Source organism: Pimephales promelas, chromosome 10 (genome assembly GCF_988280905.1).
Source record: "Pimephales promelas chromosome 10, fPimPro1.hap1.1, whole genome shotgun sequence".
Lineage (NCBI taxonomy): Eukaryota > Metazoa > Chordata > Actinopteri > Cypriniformes > Leuciscidae > Pimephales > Pimephales promelas.
Window position 1 is genome coordinate 29,294,846 of NC_142778.1, and position 20,038 is coordinate 29,314,883.

General features: G+C 38.6%; 1 protein-coding gene across 3 annotated transcripts in view; it reads right to left on the reverse strand.

The window, feature by feature from the left end:
• The window catches only part of megf11 (multiple EGF-like-domains 11), a 114,956-nt gene that overhangs the window by 37,356 nt on the left and 57,562 nt on the right, over nucleotides 1-20,038 (reverse strand). For all 3 annotated transcript variants that reach the window (XM_089116426.1, XM_089116427.1, XM_089116424.1), the window contains exons 7-9: nucleotides 4,545-4,791; nucleotides 2,802-2,922; nucleotides 906-1,042 (exon numbers count right to left, since the gene is read on the reverse strand). In XM_089116426.1, the coding sequence (XP_088972552.1) occupies nucleotides 906-1,042; nucleotides 2,802-2,922; nucleotides 4,545-4,791 (505 nt within the window). The remainder of the gene's footprint in view (nucleotides 1-905; nucleotides 1,043-2,801; nucleotides 2,923-4,544; nucleotides 4,792-20,038) is intronic.

Consider the following 20,038-nt stretch of genomic DNA (forward strand, 5'->3'; position numbering starts at 1 on the left):
TTTACAGAGGGAAGAAAAGCCCAATGTTTTGTACACATTATTCGTTAGTCAGAGCACCTCTGGAAGAAAAAGGAGCCCGTCAGAATAACACAAGCAGAATTAGTAGACTACAAAGTTATTCTAATCTAAGGGTCAAGGGTCAATGCTCTGGGCAACTTCTTAGGTTCATCAGCCCCTTGGCTTTGCCTACTGGGCGACAGAAAACTAAAACTGCAGTCATTAATTACCGCGAATACAATTAGACCCAGGCTCATTCTCTCTGTTGAATAGCAAAGTGACTTAAGGAACAATGACTTCCACAAGATCTTCAATATACAATCCTGGCAGAACATCAATCTTGAGTGTCCAAAGAAGTCGTTAGGAGACAGATAAATAGCTCAATTAAATTATAAAACGGACTAGGTATGTTTCATGTTGAAATTACACCAGCGTCGTTTGCATCGGGTGTGAGAAGGGAGGAGGGGGTACTAATGCAATCTGAGATTATTCCTGCTGGGCTAATTCACCTGTCACGGACCAAATGAATGAGGGCAATTTTGTTAAATATTAGAGGATAAGAACTGTCTGTCCTAAAAGTGTTTTCATTCTGCAGACAATCACTTTAGTGCGCCAATAAACCCTAAGCTGCTGCGGACGACACTGTGAAATAAAGGTGGATCCTTATAAAACTCCATTACTGGTAATTAATGGGCAAAAACTTAACAGACCAGTGCGGATCTTAGAGTGGGATCAGTGGACACAGGGAATACAAACACAGAGCAGTAAAAAAACAATTAATAAATTATTTAGACCTAAATTGTGCATGCTAGGAAACAAACTGCTTTTGTGGTGGTTTTAATAACACAAAGGAATAATAACAGAAATAAGATCAGAAATGATTTTCACTAATTTGGTATCTCTTTTACCTGTGGCCACTGTATCCAGCCATACACTGGCACTGTCCTGTGATGTGGTCACACAGTCCTCTGTTGCGGCATGAGCATTCCTTGCTGCAATTGATCCCATATTTGCCAAATGGGCATGGCTGGGCACACACAGACCCCTGTCGAGTAAGAGAGCACAGAAAATGCACATTTGAGAATCATATCAAGTCCATTCAAAATAGAGCCAGACCGATATATTAGGCATTTTCCAAAATATCGGTATTTGCAGTTATAATGGCCGATAAATGAATATTTAAAAAATAAAATAAAAACGGATGAAACATGCTTCAATCATCTCTCCTTGGCCTGTTATATTGAAAATGTATGTTTTACAATTTGCAGTATGACGTTATCTATTGCTAAATTATGGCTCATCATAGACTAGCTAACCACAAAGCTAGCTAATGCCACTATCATCAGTGAAAGACCGCTAACGTTAAAATGAATGAGCTTGGAAACCACAATGAACTTTTTCTGCCTAAATAAAGTAATGATTACTGTATTTATAAACTAGCATATCTCTAGTTATTGTAAAATGTAAGTTATACTTGCGAGGAGTGAACATTTAGACATAGAGATAAAGTATCAAACGTATCTTGTGCAGAAAATTTAGCTTTTCTTTTACACGTGTGTGAAATCCGACAATATTTAATAATAAAAAAAATATCGGCCGATATATCGGAATATCAGATTTTAAAACCCCAAAATATTTGTATCGGTATCGGCCTTCAAAATCCTTTATCGGTCGGGCTCTAATTCAAAATGACCAGTGAAGACTAATTTAAAAGAAAAAATTACAATTCTGTCATCATTTACTCCCACTTCAAACCCATATGACTTTCTTTCAAGGAGAAATGCCTTAGTCATTATTATTCACTTATTATTCACAATCTTCCCCTTTTCAAATCAAGAAAATTTAATAATAATGATATCTATGTTGGCGTCCACACCAACACAAGATAATGTTCTGTTTATTATAGGCACACCGCGGTTATGTCATTTGTGCCTTTAAATGCTTGAGCTCTTTAAAGTCGGGTGGATTCCGACTGGCTGTCAATGTTTCTATTGTTCATCAGCTGAAAAGTGTTTCAAACAATATTATTCATATGTGTCATTAATGTTGTAGTTGTGTGACCTTTGATATTCTAATAGGATTAGAACAATTATTAAAACTTTATAGTTATAGTAGTTTTTTTTAGTTGTCATTTTGAAGCTTGAAAAGGACATTCGCTTTTATTTTTTGAAACGAGTAGCCAATACATTTGTTAAACTTAAAATATAACTTTCAAAATAAAAGTTCTTGAGTCATTGAGATTTGGAATACATGAGGGAATAAATGATTTTTTAGTGAACACACAGTACATAGAATCATCCATAAAGATAAACAATCATACATAAAATGTATGCACGTAGACATGGATATACATGTATAGAAAACTTGTGTTTTTGATTTGTCCTCTTTACGAATTTAAAATTATGCAAAAAGAGCAATAATGAGACTTCACACGATTTGCTCCTTAAATAACTTCAGCCGCTCTGTGAGACTCAGATTAGTGCAAATTCGGATTGTGCACATTCAGATTCTCCTCCACCCCTTCTTCATTTACCTTTTATACTCTTTCACCTTCCCTCCATTCACTTAACCCTGCCTTACTCCTAATTACTCCCTCTTCTCCTTTCTTACTTTCTTTTAAGTGTGACTCACCTCTTCAGTATCTCGCCCTTTTATTCTCCTTCACTCGCTGCCCCTCATTCCTTATCATCTAACTCCTCATCTTTATTCCCCTCTGTTTCTTTTCTATCTTTTATTCTCTCTGTCACTTTCTCTTTGTCCCTCACTTCTCCACCCTTTTGGTCCCTCTGAGTGCAGCATCTTACCGTCCATCCAGCAGGGCAGGAGCATTCTCCAGTGATGTGATGGCAGGTTCCTCCGTTTTGACAGGGGCAGCGCTGCTCGCACTGTGGGCCATGACTTCCAGAGGGACAGCGCTCTCCACAGCTGCCGAACCACAAGAGCAAAAACATGAAACTCGGGCAGCCATTGCAAAGGATTGCAACATAAAACACAAGAATGTTCAAAGACTTTAGAACAAATACTTAAAAAGGAAAGAAAAAAACATTTCTTTTAAGTACCCTCACAAGTACTTCACAGCATTTCCACTATGCTATTGTTAACAATGAATATATATAAAGAATAAGTACATCCAATGATCAGTATGGGAGACTGGGGCTAGTTGTCACATGGGGTACCTATAAGGTTTTGGGTTAAAAATCTCTTTCTTTGTTGGTTTCTTCTGACACCTAGTTCAAATTATATCCTCCAAACTGCAATATTTGTTAACATTTTTTCAATGAATTTTGGGTAAATAGGTGAATTGACCACAGTAGCACACATTAAACGGTTTTAAACATTTTATCAATTTCTGTTAACCCAAAAGAATTGATATTTAAAGAATTAAAAATATGATACACTTTAGTTTGGGGTTGGTAACAATTGGTCTCTTAAAATACTCAGGAAAGCTGAATTTATTTGATCCATAATAAATTAAAAACAGTAATATTGTGCCATATAATTACAATGTAAAAACAGTTTTTGTTTTTTGTTTTACTTGGATATATTTTAACTAGGGCTGTCAAATGATTAATCGCGATTAATCGCATCCAAAATAAAAGTTTGTGTTTACATAATATATGTGGGTGCACTGTGTATAATTATTTTAAATATATAAATACACACACATGCTTGTATATATTTAAGAAATATTTTCATGTATATACTGTATATAGATTTATATATATAATTTAATTTATATATAAATATAAATATTTTATATATAAATAATATTTTTTCTTAAATATACATGCATGTGTGTGTATTTATATATATAAAGTAATTATACACAGTGCACCCACATATATTATGTAAACACAAACTTTTATTTTGGATGCGATTAATCGCGATTAATCATTTGACAGCCCTAATTTTACCATTTAATTTCTTTTTTTGTGATGGCAAAGCTGAATTTTAATTTCTTATTATTATCAATGTTGAAAACAATTGCGCTACTTAATACTTTTATGGAGACTGAAACCATTGTTTTTAAGATTCTTTGATGAACAGAAAGTAGAAAAACAGCATTTAACTTTTTTTGGGGAACATTATAAATGTCTTTACTGTCACTTTTGATCAATTGTTGAATAAAAGTATACATTTCTTAAATAAAAAAACACAAAACTCTCATTAACCGTTAACATATTTTGGAATCTTTCCATGAATTATATTTCTGTACGTTATTTTTTTTTCATATTTCATTAAATGTTTTGCACCAGAACTATTTTACTGTTCATTTAGAAAAACAGACTATTTAATGACAGGTTCCCATTGTGACAACACAACATGTCATAAAAGGTTAATGTGTGTTTCCTTGGCAATGATGGAGGAAAGGTTGAATAGCTATTTTGCAGTCAAGAGGTATGAGCCTATACAGAAATTGACTTTTAAAAAGAAACCAACCCTTTTCACTAGAGTTACAACTCCTCTATATAAAGAAAATAATTCAAGAAAGACATTTCAACTTTCATATCTCTATATTGACAACCTGTTTTATCTCTGGTACTCACATGGGGCCCATGTAGCCTGGTGCACATATGCATTCCCCTGTCTCGTGGTGGCAGGTGGCACCGTTGAGGCATTGGCATTGCAGCTGGCAGCCTTTTCCATAGTAGCCAGGCTCACATTGATCCTCACAGCGCCAGCCTTGGTAGCCGTCTGTGCAGACACAGGCTCCTGTGATGGGGTTACACAGTGCCCCATTCTTGCACTGACAGCGGTTGCTGCAGTGGGGACCCCAGTGGCCACTTTCACAACCTGATACACAAAGAAGAAGAAAGGATGCTTTTTTACACCAGCCAACAAAATTGCCACCATACTCCAGTTAGACTTAAGGGTGGAAATTCTCGCTGATCAGTATGACACAGTTGTATTAAATTCTGAGCAACAGGTTGTGAACCGGTGAACTGTAATCCTGGAATTGCCAATACACAAGATTTGTGAAGTCATAGAATTTTATTACAGAACATATGCTGAAGTATACAGGTTTGCACAGTGTTTTGTCAATACAAGTGAATCCCACTGTGAGAGGGGGTTAGCTGAAGCATAGATTATTTACATCCGCTCATATATTCTCTTTAAATTATCAACGAGCTAATGTAAACGCTATCAATAACATGGTTGAAATTGCAAAGAGCTAATCTTGCAAAAGCACCTAAAGTGACCCAGAGATGCTATAAAAGACTGACTTAATCATTCTAGTGTTAGGCATTAGCTAGCATAAATAGGGCCAAAACCACCATAGATATAGATTTTGTACATTCTTGCATAAATGTTACTGCATGCATCTGGAGATATTTTATGAGATTCTGAGACGTCTTGTGCTTTCCCTCACCTCAAAATCAGTGCTAGCAGCTAACTTTCTTTCTGCATCATTTTTGATATACTATACACTACTGCTCAAAGGTTTGAGGTCATTAAGATTTGTTTTTTATAAGGAAATTAATCATTTTAATCAGCAAGGACATATTAAAAGTGACAGTTAACGCATTTAAAATGTTTCAAAAGATTTCTATTTCAAATTGTATTCTTTTGAATTCTCTATTCATGCATAAAAGTAAGCAGCAGAACTGTTTTCTACATAAAAAATAAATGTTTCTTGAGCATCAAATCAATTATTAGAGTTAGAATTAACTGAAGACCGGAGGAATGAATGCTGAATATTAGGGCTGCAACTAATGATTATTTTGATAATCGATTAATCGGACGATTATTTTTCAGATTAATCGGATAAAAAATTATATTTGATTTTTGGTTTATTATAACTAAATAAAACCCTAGATTAGGGTTGTGTCGAGCAAGACGAAGGTGAGGGACGTTAGAGAAGCGAGGTGCTCTCTCGAGTCCCCCGGCCTTGTCCTGCTCGCCACAAGGGTATTTATGTGTAAAAGTGTACTTTAAAAAGTGCGAAAGCCAGACATTGAGTTTTACTACTTTCAATATTTCAACCATGATTAATGTAAAAAAAAAAAAGACATCCAACATTTTAACAGATAACACAGACATGTTGTTCAGAATCAGATGTGAAGATATAAACTAAAAACATCTCAAATACATAATTAATTTAATTTTCATTTAAAATTAATTGAATTATAAGGATGAATTGATAAAATAAATATAGAAAGACTGAAAACAAGCGTTTGAACGTAGAGCCGCAGTAGATTACGTTTGAAAAACAATTAAAACTTGAGACAAATGCTATAAAAAGAGAACGGAATAGAGGTAACCTACTAACTTTTTTCTATATTTTTAATCAAATAACTGCAACCTTAGTGAGCATCAAAGACTTCTTTCAAAAACATAATTTCCAAAAACTCACTTATCCCAAACTTTTTGGATGGTAAAGTACATGTAATATGTAATTTAGATGATGGTTTCATTCAATTGTTTCAAGCATACAGTCCGTTTAACCTCACAAACTAGTCCATATTTAACTACTAAGCTACCAGGCATTTATCTAAGCTCAGAAAGCTGTTTTGAAAGTGGATAAAGCCCTAATGAAGACTGCGTGTCGTTGGACACCAGCATCCGTTGTCTATGCTAGACAAACATGAGTTGGATGATCAGCACTTAGAGAAGACAGCATGGCACAGAGGGGGGTCATGGAACATCCTGCCGCTGTGGCGAGTCTTTCCCAGGAGGTGCGACGTAGGCAGCATTAAGTAGCTCACAGAGGGCAGGAGGCACGCTATTGATTTGAGTAAATCTGACATGGACGAGTTCTCCTGTCGACTGAGCTCTCACACCACACAAATGACCAGGGCACATTAAAGGCAGGAAACCTGCAGGAGGTCAGCGAAGATGGATGAGCCGCTCATCGTCTGCTCCGCTCGCAGTCAATCAGCACTCATCACGCTTCTCTCAGTTCTCCCACGCTGATGAGAGAAAAAGAGCAGAAAAACACAAGACATCCACTGTTTGCCTCTCTCACCGGCCCCCGGATCTCGTCAACTCCCCATCAGCCCCAAAGTGAGCGCTTCACTTTCAAAGAAGCCTCATACTGGGACGCACACAGTTTCCCTCCCATTCAACATGGCAAATTCACTCCGCGTTGGCTCAGAGTCCGCACGGCCTCTTCATCAGCAGCCATTCTGAATCATTGCGGAGGAGGACAAATAAAGTGGAAATCTAGACAGAGCTTAATTTGCAGAAGTCCCTTTCTCTGGTGCTCAGACGCAGCACAAAATGTTGCCATTGAAGACTCAAAGCCTCTCCCCCCCCCCTCAGCGAGACGCCTCAGCACATTTCCTCCTAAAGCCCATTATCTCGGTCCGTCTCTTCTGCGTTTAGTTTCAGACTTGCCGTAGATAGTCTCTCACTGCAGGCCTTCTGACAGCATTTAGCCATGATTAAAGAGTCAGAGATCATTTGGTGCCACGGGCAAGGCTGTAAAACACACAGTGTTATTCCTATTTCTCTGTGTTTAAAGTATCTGAAAGAAAGCTTCCATAAGTATGAGTCTAATCACAGAAGAGATGAGTAAAGAGTGGATGAAGCCTCCTTTGGGGCAATGGATCTTGTGTGTGGGAAGAGATTCAATGTTATAAGTACACCAAACGGCTGACCTGTAACACAGCCCCTATTAAAAGTGCTCAGGATTGCACAAACAGGCTAATCAAAGGGTGTGTTTGGGGAGACAACCCATGCTCTTCTTTGCAACAAACTTGCACTTAAAGGCATCAGGACTGAGTTGTGAGAGTGCATCTGTGTACTGTACTTTGATAAGCAGGAAAATGTAATGGCCTGATCTGATCAGGTGGTCGGGAAAGATCTCAGGGCACAGTAGTGCCAGAATCCGTAATGTTGCCACTTGAGGTTCTCCCATAAGCGTGGCGAGCCTTATTGCAAAACAAGTAAAATCCTTTCAGCTGCAGGCCTGATTCAAAAATTATTAAGGCTGACAAGAAAAATACTGTGTGTGTTTTGGTGCTACGTTCTGCCTAGAGCTGTGTGCATAGCTAAATAAACATGAACATCACAAAAGGCTAATTAGGGAGACTTCCAAAGTCTAAACTGTTGTATTTTCTATGAAGACTAAATATCTCACTCTTGTGGAATCTGAAAGCCCTGCTTACGCTGTCTTTTTTTATTAAGAATACATTTCTTGTCATAGCCATGATGGTAGCATACACACACAATCACTCATCATCACTGTAACCTCATTACGTCCAATAAAAAAAAAAATCCTAATTATAGTTATTTACCTAAAGAATGGATTCAGAGATAACTTAGAAAACATAAGATAATAATGTTGTCATGGAATTATTTAATATGTATTCGTTTTAAATAATAAAATATTGTTAAATGCCTAAAGGGAAGTTGGCATAGTTTAAAAGAACTTTGTGTCTTCTCAGATCTATTTGGTAAAAGCACATTTATTCTAAATTCCCCAAGACCAGAAGCCTCTAATATCAGACCCGACCACTCATCAAAGATTTGGACCCACTCTGTCTTGCTGCTTTTCTCTCTCTGCACAAAAGATGATAACATAGCGGCTGCACCTCACGGTTAAGACTCCACGTCAAATGAGGTAGAGTGACGACTACAATTGTAGGGAGTTACCGCTAGCTTCGTAGCTCTCATTCCCAAACTGGAAGCCTGATTAAGCGATTTTGGTTTATAATAATAATAATTAATTACAATAATATATCGCCTTTCTGGACACTCAAAGCGCTTCACATAGAGGGGGGAATCTCCTCAACCACCATCAATGTGCAGCATCCACCTGGATGATGCGACGGCAGCCATATTGCACCAGAAGGCCCACCACACACCAGCTTACTGGTGGAGAGGAGATAGAGTGATGAAGCCAATTGGTATATATTGGGATGATTAGGAGGCCATGATGGACAGAGGCCACTGGGCAAATTTGGCCAGGATGCCGGGTTATACCACTACTCTTTCGAAAGACATCCTGGGATTTTTTTGTGACCACAGAGAGTCAGGACCTCGGTTTAACGTCTCATCCGAAGGACGGTGCTCTTTGACAGTATAGTGTCCCCATAACTTTACTGGGGCATTAGGATGAGCACCCCCTGCTGGCCTCACTAACACCTCTTCCAGCAGAAACCTGGTTTTCTCAGAAGGTCTCCCATCCAGGTACTAACCAGGCTCAGCCCTGCTTAGCTTCAGTGGGAAACCAGTCTTGGGTACAGGGTGATATGGCTGCTGGCTATTCCAGCTAGCCCTGAGAGGAAGAGGAGAGTAGAAAAGTTGAAGGATCATCTCATGAGGTAGTGATGTGATTGTGTTCAGCCAAAGATCTAGTCCTCTGTGCCACTAAGCAAATGGCCTATGCCATTGGCAGCTCTTTGGCTGCTATGGTGGCGACAGAGATGGATCTGTGGCTGAACTTATTGGGCATAGGGGAGAAGTATAATAATTTTCTCTTTGATGCACCAGTCTCGTCCTCAGGGGACTTCAGAACTGGCATTGAGACTATGGTGGAAAATTTCAGAAAGGCAAGAAGGCAGTCCACTGCCTTCAGGAAATGTATTCCTTTCCGGGTCCAAGCTCCTTTTGGCACATCTGACCCTACGCCGCGAAACTAATTCCCGGAGGGAAGGTCAGAAGAAGAGTGTGGCTGCCCCCGCCACCCTCCAAGGAGTAGGGGGCAAAGGCACTGCGCCAGCAGGAAGCCAAAACCTGATCTGACTCAACGGGTGATTTATCAGATTGGTTTTTTAAAAAAAGAGGCTATTTGCTCCTCTCTGAATGGTTTGGTTCAAGTATACTCTCTTTTTTAACTGTTAAGCTTGGAAGATGAGAATAGAGATGGATTAAAGGGTTAGTTCACCCAAAAATGAAAATTCTGTCAGTATTTACTCACCCTCATGTTGTTCCAACCCCGTAAGACCTTCGTTCATCTTCGGAACACAAATTAAGATATTTAAGATATTAAGATCACTCCTGCATACTAGTCCATAGGCTTCTTGAGGGAATGACTTGCTGTCCTCGAAAAGTCATTAAAGACATCGTTAAAATAGTCCAAGTGACTACAGGGGCTCAATCTTAAGTTTATCAAACGACGAGAACACTTTTGTGCGCAAAAAAACAACAAAAATAACGACTTTATTTCAACTGAACAACATGAGGGTGAGTAAATACTGACAGAATTTTCATTTTTGGGTGAACAAACCCTTTAAGTTGCAGAAAGCGGTCCACCCTCTCATTCTAAAACCTCACTCAATTCATCATATTGAGGCTATGCTTCCTTGTGAATGGGTTAGTGCCTATCAACGGTCAGTGTGGGGCCTTTGACAGAGCAGAGGTGGACTGTATCTTGGTTAGCGATCTATTCTCTTACCTGTCACCCTCGGCTCATTAAGGCTGTATACATAAAAGCTGTGGATTTTTTCCTCACACTCTACCTTCGGTTTAGCGTTTACTAGGAGCTGGTGAACTGTGAAGATATGTAGAGTTGCTGCATGCAACTCTATATCTCATTTGTTGCTTGGATCAGCTTATTATGCTGAACTTAGTACGGTGGAAACACTGCTCTAGGCTATTGGCTGTCCTATTGAAGTCCCCATAGCATCAGCATCGAAAACCCAGCTCCCTGAGAAGGGAATGAGACTTAACCCTAAGATGCTCTTATCACATGCATGAGTCAAGTATGGCACATACAAATTTTTTTTATATACGTTGTGCCTAGTTTTAAAGCTGCAGTCCGCGCATTTTTCTCTTTGTCTCCATCTCTGTTCAAAATCTGCAATTGCAATTATTCGCGGAATTATCAACTTTACGCGAGTTGTACTTCGACACCCTCGACACGGCACAGCACAGATGAACACGATGTATGGATACTGGCACTCAGAATCACAGATTATTCTTTTTGGAACTATGACCAACATCAAAATTTACACCAGAAAATGTCATCTGAAAAAGTAAGAAACATCTATGTACCATCTGGTTCTGACATTAGATTAAATCGCGCTGAATCGCTTATATCACGCAACCCCGTGCAAATTATACTTTGTTCTCAAATTGTTAATGTTAACAACGTCAGTATAGCGTGACTACATGTAATGCCCTTTCGATATGTATCCTTGTTTTCACATGTGTCCGGTTGCAGTCTCTTTTTTTTTGTGTTGCCACTCCATAGTCAAAGGGTGCAAAGGGTGAATCTCCAGGTGTCACTGGTGATTGTCGTTTGGTCCTTTCTGGATCCACCATCAAATTGATCATTTTAATTATATAAAGTGCTGTGAGAAAAGGCTATAAATCTCCACCTCCAACATACTACCCCTCCAACAACCCCTTTATTTACATTTATTCATTTAGCTGACGCTTTTATCCAAAGCGTATATACAAGTGCTATATATGTCAGAGAGCAACTAGGGGTTAAGTGTCTTGCTCAGGGACACATTGGTGTCTCACAGTGGATTCGAACCCGAGTCTCTCACACCAAAGGCATGTGTCTTATCCACTATGCCATTACCACCCCAGTCCATGGTACAGATGTGGACAGGTACTTTATGCAGGCAAAGAAATGCTCGAATCTCCCAAGGAAATCCACCAGTACCACTGGAATTAAAAACATTATTACAAGCTTAATATGGTTTGAATCGAGCTGAGGCAAGCAGATAGTTTTGAACACTGGCTGGTTGTGTATTTTCTCAAATATGCATTTTGGATCATTTTTAACCCAAAAATAGCTACGGACTGGAGCTTTAAATCAATATATTAATCTTTTCCCAACCTGCCATTTACCCTTATATCATCCAAGAGATGGAACGTAGCCATCTAGATGTTTGTAACAGAGCCAAGGGTTTGTGAATCAGATAGCACTGTACAAGAGTGTGATTACACTGACTCTATCACAGCACACAATGCCTCTAGGGCCAATTACTACTTCCTTGCAACCAGTCCAGCCCATTCTACTCCTTTAATTAAAGCTCCAGCGATGGAGGGGAAGACTCAGTCAACCCCTCTCACCCAAGTTTTAGCGTTTGTGGTTAATGACTGGAGGAAGTGCATCCAGACAATTAAACTTCCAGATAAATGAAGATTCCAAACCTTGGCAGCTGAACTCCTCTGTTTAGGTTCATCTCTGCTATGCTATGATGAATACAGAATGGGAGTTTGTCTCTACATGACAGAGTGTCTTAATTACTGCGAGTCAATGTCATAGCTCTGTGCGCTACGTGACTCAAGTCCGACTCCATGCCTGATGACGGTAAGAGTGAGAACTGTTTTGTGTCAGTTGAGTTTGTTCTTCAGAGCACTGGCTATAAAGAAACCTTGTTAAGCCAGAAAATGTTAAACAGTGTGCCGCTTCAAAGAAGGCAAGAGTAAATTAAAGTATATGGGTATGGTGCCATAAAAGATACAGTGTTAAAATATGCAGCAAATCCAATTTGAGGATTTCCAAAAACAGTATTATTTAGAAAAAAAAATATTAAACTGATACTGATGATAAACTGATGACTAAACTGATGATATATATATATATATATATTAATTGTGTTGACTCAGAACTTTTAATTGCAGCATTTTTAGAAGTTCAACAAGGTTGTTGCACAGTGGTCTCTCGTCTCATAGTGTCTCCTTTTTGTGCATGAATCTTTTTAATTACATCAAGAATTCAGTTACGATTTGCACTCAAAATTCCAAATCTTTTGCTATTTTATTTAACATGTAGGAAAACTAAAAAAAAAGTTTAGGCTCTCAGTCCTTCAGTGTGTCAGAACCGAAGAGAAGGGAAAACAAGGTAACAAAATATCCTGAATTTTGAACATAAACAGTTAAGAGAGAATCTGATGCGTGTATCTGTGCATGAGGCCTTAAATTGACAGCAGCCTATACAGCTGCTGCCGCTTGTCAGATACAACTTTTGATTTTAATAATGTATTAGTAAATATAGATATTTACATATAAATATAGAACTGTGATAAAATCATGAATTGTGACTGGTGTTCCTTTTAAGTTATTGCAAGATTACAGTACGTCCAAAACTCAGCAACAAGAGTTCTCACCTCCACCAGGCGTTCTGCTCACATTAATCCGGTGCTTCATGACATACACTAGTTACCCGTGGCATCTTGTATCCACTTTAAGGTATTGCTTTTAACATTTAAGGCACTAAACGGTCTTGCACCCACATATTTGTCTGATCTACTTTTCACCTACTGTCTTGTACGCTCTCTCAGATCAACTGAACTTGGTTTATTGTCCATCCCTCGTTTTCGATTATCTACAGTAGAAGGTCAATTAGTGTAAATGCGCCAACATTATGGAATTCACTGCCCCTTTCACTTCGAAATATTTCATCAGTGACTGCATTCAAGACACAGTTAAAAACATATCTAACACGTATTTTGTTTAAATGTGATTATATGTATCCTTTGTGATTGTAAGTTGTGTGTTAGTGTTTAAATGTATTATAAATGTACCTTGAGCTCTGGAAAGGCGCTATATAAATAAAACTTCTTCTATTTTTTAAGTGAAGCAAAAATATATATAGTGCATGCTTTTGATTCACTAAAAAGTTATTGTTGAGTTATTGTTCAGTAATTGGACTTCACTAGAAATGTTTCGCTGCATACACATTAGACGAACAGGGCTAAAGCTCTTTGATAAACATTTACAAATATAGCTTTATTTTTTTTTTTTGTAAAATGACGATTATTTAGTACACTAGGATGATAAATGTCTCCTGGACATGCTTTTAAACGTACAGTTGTAAAAGCTGCCAATACTCTCACCGTGAAATGGCCCACTGGGCCCTCTAAAGCTCTACTGACACTTATCACTAAGTTATTTATTTGTGCGCTGAAAGAGCCGACTGTTACAGAATGAATTAGGGATACATTAGGGAATTTAGGATACGTTATGTGGGGTGGGGGAGCTGATGGATGCTATTCTAAATATACAGTAGGAACTGCCAATAGTCATGTGGGGTGGATAGTGCTGAGTTATAATATCAGAGGGGGGAGCGCTTGTACTGCAGCTGCCAGGCAGCCTCAACGGACCGGGGCGTCCCTCCTACTCTAATTTATCTCAGACAAGCCCCTGCTACATGTTTCCTTTTCCCCAGTTGAGAGAAACAGCATGGGACCTGCCAGCCAAAGCCTCAGGGGAGACACACAGCATAAGGATGTGCTGACGTCCTATCTTTTTACGCCACGACTCATGCTACATTATAGTTCACATGTAACGACTTTTACCGTACTGTTTTGTGATGTATTACAGTATCTGCAGTTAATTAACATTATGTCAACAAACTTGTACATGTTAACAGATTTAAGATCTGATTTAGCAGTTACAGGGAAGGCACTTTTATTAGTAAAAAAAAACATATTGATTTATGCACTACTATTCAAAAGTTTAAGGTCAGTAAGTCTTTTTTTAAGAAATTAATAATTGCATTCAACAATTAAACTGATTAAAAAAACGTTCACATAAAAAAATTCCCCTTTCTATTCATCAAAAAATACAACTGTTTATAACATTGATAATAATAAGAAACGTTTCCCAATCCCGGGCGATTTCTGAAAGATCATATTACATTGAAGACTAAAGTAATGGCTGCTAAAAACAATCTGATTTGCCATCGAAAAGGAACATATGACACAAGATATATTACAATTTTAATAATATTTCACAATTTTTATCAATTAAAACCTTGATAAGAGTCTGAAATATAAAATCTTACTGAACCCCAAACTTTTGAAAGGTAATGTACTTTATCATAAGATATAATGCTAAATGATATCCAATATAACATGGCTAAAGAGAAACCCAAAGCAAATCACCTAATCTACGGGCCACTAAACTCTTTCAACCGTTTAAACACCTAGTATCCACAGAAGATTGTTTAGAGACATCTATACCAAATTAAGCACTGACTAATCACTGTCTAGAAAAGACACTCCCCCTGTGGATACAACAAGGTCATTTGTTCGAGATATATCTCTAGGATGTGAACTCAGATCAATATCAGCCTTGAGAAGTCACCTTCTATTCAATACAGTGCTAGAGCAAAAACAGCAAAACTGCAGGATGGCACTATCTGATGGCATCATCTTTTGCGGAGGGATCTTAGAAGTGAATCCGGCAGGCACAAGTTGGGTCATTATTACGCTCCTGAATAATTTGAGAAAAGCCATGACCTAGTGCAGCAAACCAGTAGCTTATTCAACAAAAGTCAGAAGGGTCCTACTCAGCAGATTGTTACACGGGCCGTTGCTTTACCAAATTAATAATTCTATCTTCCTCTCCTCCCTTGGGAAAAACACAAGCTATATTCTCTAAGCCACGAGGCACGAAAAGAGCGTCTTTTACATCTCTCTAACCAGTAAGGAACGACTCGAAATAAAGATATGCATGAGATGGAGATGCACAAGACAAATGTGAGATGAGCAGTGACCAACAATCGCTGCTCTTGAGACAATGTCAACCCAATAAAGCCCACTCGTGCTGCGCTTAATTTGCACCCATCGATTTCCTATTTTCAATTATTAATTCTAATTAGGATGAAGTAGATGGTACCAGGGGCCATGACAGAGGGTCGATGATGGAGAGGCCCGGCAGATCTAGGCGAGTGATCCACATACGAGAGAGAGTGTGACGCTACTCTACACCAATTCTAGATTTTGATGATAGAGCACATAGATGAAGTAATTTAAAGCCAATTTAAACAGTTTTTCACTCAGCATACATCATTATTTTATATTATTATATATCCCAATCTAGGCCAAGTGGTTATCCTGATCACGTTAGCTTTGATTCCTGACCTCAAAGACTGAAACTCTTTCACCAGGGGGCAGTAAACCACATAGTTCAAGCACGGGTCAATAAGCGGCTGTGTGCCCACCAGGCGTCGACACACAAAATGGTGCTTCGTGATGTATGTTTAATTATGAAAATGCTACAATGTGGTGACAGTTGCATCCCTTCCTCCACCCAGGTCTGAAAACAGCTATGATGCACAACCAATAACCCACAATGCATTCATCAAAAAGCATGGCCGCCCATTACATCAAACTTGCAAAGCTACAATCTGAAAACTTAAGGATAATTTTAATTGGTGTGAAGGACTAATATGCAAAACATAAAAAACCCGAAAGGTTGTAGTTAAAAAAAAAACATACCGTAGCAAACGAAGCAAAAATTAAAAAACGGAAGAAAAAGAAGCTGTTTTCTCTGGTACTGGGGAATTTTCACTTGGTTTGCATATGAGCCTTTTTCTAAACCATAAGACTGCTCGTTATGAATCAATTAATAGAACCACTTGACCATTCTGCCAAAGCAAATAAAAAGAGAAATGAAGTCTCAAAAATAAGGCAATTAAAACTCATGTGTGGACAGGGACAATGACAGAATAATGTAGTGTGAAGATCTCTCCTGACCTACACTGCCAATGCTTTATGGGTTTCCATGGCATCTGCACCTGCGGAAAACTGGTAAGGGGGGAGGACAGAAATGAGGTTATGTTATATATCTTTCCTCGAGTTTGCTGCTAGTCTACGGAGCATGAACTCATTCTGCAGGCAGTACAAAAGCCCTATATACAGCGTGCACAGAAGAGTGAGTCGAAATGGTCACTGCGATTTTGCCAAGACATGGTCCTGGATCAACATTCCTTTCCAAAATGTAGTCCTTACCCAATCCCTACCCCTAAAGCTAACCTTACCTATAACTTTTGCCTAATATCATACACTCTTAGAAGAAATGGTTCTATTTAGAACCAGAAATGGTTCCATCCCGCACTTCATATATGGAACTCCAAAATGGTTCTATATAGAACCATTTTTTTTTGGGTAAAAGGTTCTATTGGCCAAGTATGGAACCCCAGGGTTCTATATAGAACCCAGAGGAATCCTTTTTTTAAGAGTGTATAGAACCTTTTAGGGGTTCCAAATACATAGCACTGATAGAAACTTTTCTTCTAAGAGCGTAGGGTAATGATAGGTGAATAACACTGTAAACGTGTCCCTCAAAACTGATTGGTTGATTGGAAAGTTGATCCAGGATCAACAAAGATGTTGATCCAGGAACATGTGGTACTTGGTGAAATCACGTTCCCCGCAAAACATGTTTTTGTTTCCTCTTCAATTGATTCACACTAACAATGCATTGGTATGTTGGGAAGGATGGTAGTTATTATAGCAGTGACATCCTGACTTGAAGGCACCATAATTTCAATATAAATCATCTTTAAATGTAATTTCTACATTATCTACATGCCAATCGACATACAAAACAAATATTTTCAAAAATAGAAGATGTAAGGCTAATATAAAGTTACCATATACACATACTGTATATATGCATGTGCCTACAGGCAAATACAAATGCTATTAATAGACAATGCATGGTGAATTATCTCACTCAATCCTGCTGTGGGAATAAAGTTGCCTGTGACTGCTGTTCTAGGATCTTCTATAAAAAGTAGAACTACAATTGAGATAGTAAATCAGTGGCTGCAGGAAATCTCGTTCTACTTAGATTGCAAGCACAATGAAAAAGTCTTAATTAACGTTGGATAAGGTTCAGTTGGACACTGGACAACTGATTCAGATCAGTTGGACATGGCTGTGGTTACACGAGGTAAAAACAATATAAATACTGTTCGTTTTCTCACACAAACCGCTCGTTTCATGTCTTAGGCCATCAATGTACTTACATTTACGAGTCAATAAATCATGTTTAATTTTGACTTGTCGAAATGTCAAAATTGAAAATACTGCGGAAACAAAGACACCTGGATGCCCTTGAGGTAAGCTAAAACATATCAAAAATTAAATTCAAAGTGAACTATCCCTTTAAATAATTTGTCTCGAAGATCTTGCAAATGTTGTGAATGGTTTACAATAGATAATGAATGTCTCTCGGGGGTATGCAATCTTTTTTAAGCATGTTTTTAGAAAAACATTTCCACCTTCTTCACTTCATAGCTTTACCCTGCAGTTTGTTCACCAACACAATATATGTACATGAGAACTGATTGGTTCATTGTTTCACACAATTACCATTCTTGTGTCAATACATTAGAAAAGTCTTGTGGTCTTTGAGGGCATTCTTCTGAGCACCATGGTTCGAGATTCTGCGAGCGCCCCTGGTTACAGTGCCACATCAGCAACCCAAATCGACAGTGGAAAAGATCTGAATTTTTTTGTTCCAAGAAACTTTCCCAACACTTTTCATCGCACGTACACACACAGATCAGTATAATTGGCTTTTAATGATCTGACATTATGCTAATGTTCATCGTAAGGAGATAAATCTTTGCAAGGGTTTACGATTCTCGGCAGGTGGCCTTCTGCCCACCAGAGCCATGGAGATTAAACACGGAGGACAGACTCAGGAGAACAACAATGATGTGCTCCATCATTGAGGGTCAGAGTGCAGCGCTTTCTGTGTGAATCAGTTTGCGTGGGAAAGAACATTATCTTTGCAACCATGACTTCATGTGTTTACATCATCTACATTAGGCTTGAATTAAAACAGCCATTTCTGTTGTTGCATTTGTAAGCAATTAAATGTTGTCATCGTTGGATTAAACAAGTGGGTTGTTTTAAATCATCTATAACCAATGCAATGCAAACAGCCCTTTAAAAATGTAATGCTGAGAGTTAAGGTGTTTTGAGAAATATTGGGTTCTTAGGAAATTGCCACTTGAGCTCCATCAGAGAGCTGCCCACTTAAGGAAGGACCACATTAAGGCTTAATTAGCATAGTGACTGGCGAGGCAAGAGTGGAGGTAAGGGAACAACCTCAGTGGCCAAAAAAGGCTTTGGAATGAAGAGACAGCTTCTGTGGTCGGGCTCTAAGGGGTCTGTGAAGTGGCCAATGTGTGTCAATCAAAGCTGTCCCTCCACTCTCTCGTCTACTCAACAGTCACATGAAGAACCCTCAGGAGAGTCGCAGCCTCTCAGGAAAAAGGTTGGCAGGTTCAGAGGCGCAGAATTATCCGGAATGAGCGGCAAGATCTCTAAATGCAGTTTTGTTCTTCTCGTCTTTGGGAACTCACCAGGGCCTATGAATTATTCCTGTGGATTCTCAAAGTCACAGTGAAGTCAAAGGTATACATCAGTGACTCCCTGAGAAATCAATTGTGTATCTCCTACTCTAACTGACAGTCAAAAATAGATTTGAAGAAAAAAGGCTTGTTGCTAGGGAAGTTTTAGATTGAGAGTTAATGGATTAATTAGTCATGATCTCTTGCATGGCAATAAAACAGCTTGGTACTAAGAACAACTGGCAATCACAAGACTCCCAATGCAGTTATTTGTTAAAGGGATAGTTTGACAACAGAATTTAAATAAAGTCGTAGTTTTTGTTATTTTTAGACCAAAATGTATTTTCAATGCTTCAAAACATTCTAACTTACCCACTGATGTCACATGGACTACTTTGATGATGTCTTTATTTCCTTTCTGGACAAGGACAGTATACCGTACACACATTTTCAATGGAAGGGCAGAAAACTCTCGGACTAAAGGCCGTTGCACACTGAGTCCGAAATTTGCGTATGCGTTTTTTTCGTGTTCGTCAGCCTAAAAATTCGTCATGCACAGAAACCTTGCACACTGAGTACGATGCGTATTTATTAAACCTTTGCGGGGAAAAAACGCACAGTAATGGATTCGTCAAGCAGTGAGGATGATTTTGTTGCCCTCTCTCTTATTGAAAAGAGAAGAATGAGAAAATATTGGGTCCATCCAATCCTGAAATTGAGAAGAGAGGAAGGATAGTTCCACCTCTTTATCAGGGAGTTGCGAATTTATCCCGAACGATTAAAAATTTACTTCAGAATGCCAGTGGGACAGTTTGATGCTTTGCTAGTGATTCTGGAGCCACATATTAAAAAGAAGATTCGTGAACCAATCGATCCTGAACAGAGACTGGCAGTAGCCAATGTCTAAGGTATGGACACACACACACACACACAGTCACACACACGCGCGGCCCGGCGAAAGCGCTATGGCAGATAGAACAGCTGTATAGGCAACAGGTTAAATATTGTACCCAAATAATACATTAATTATCGAATTGGCTG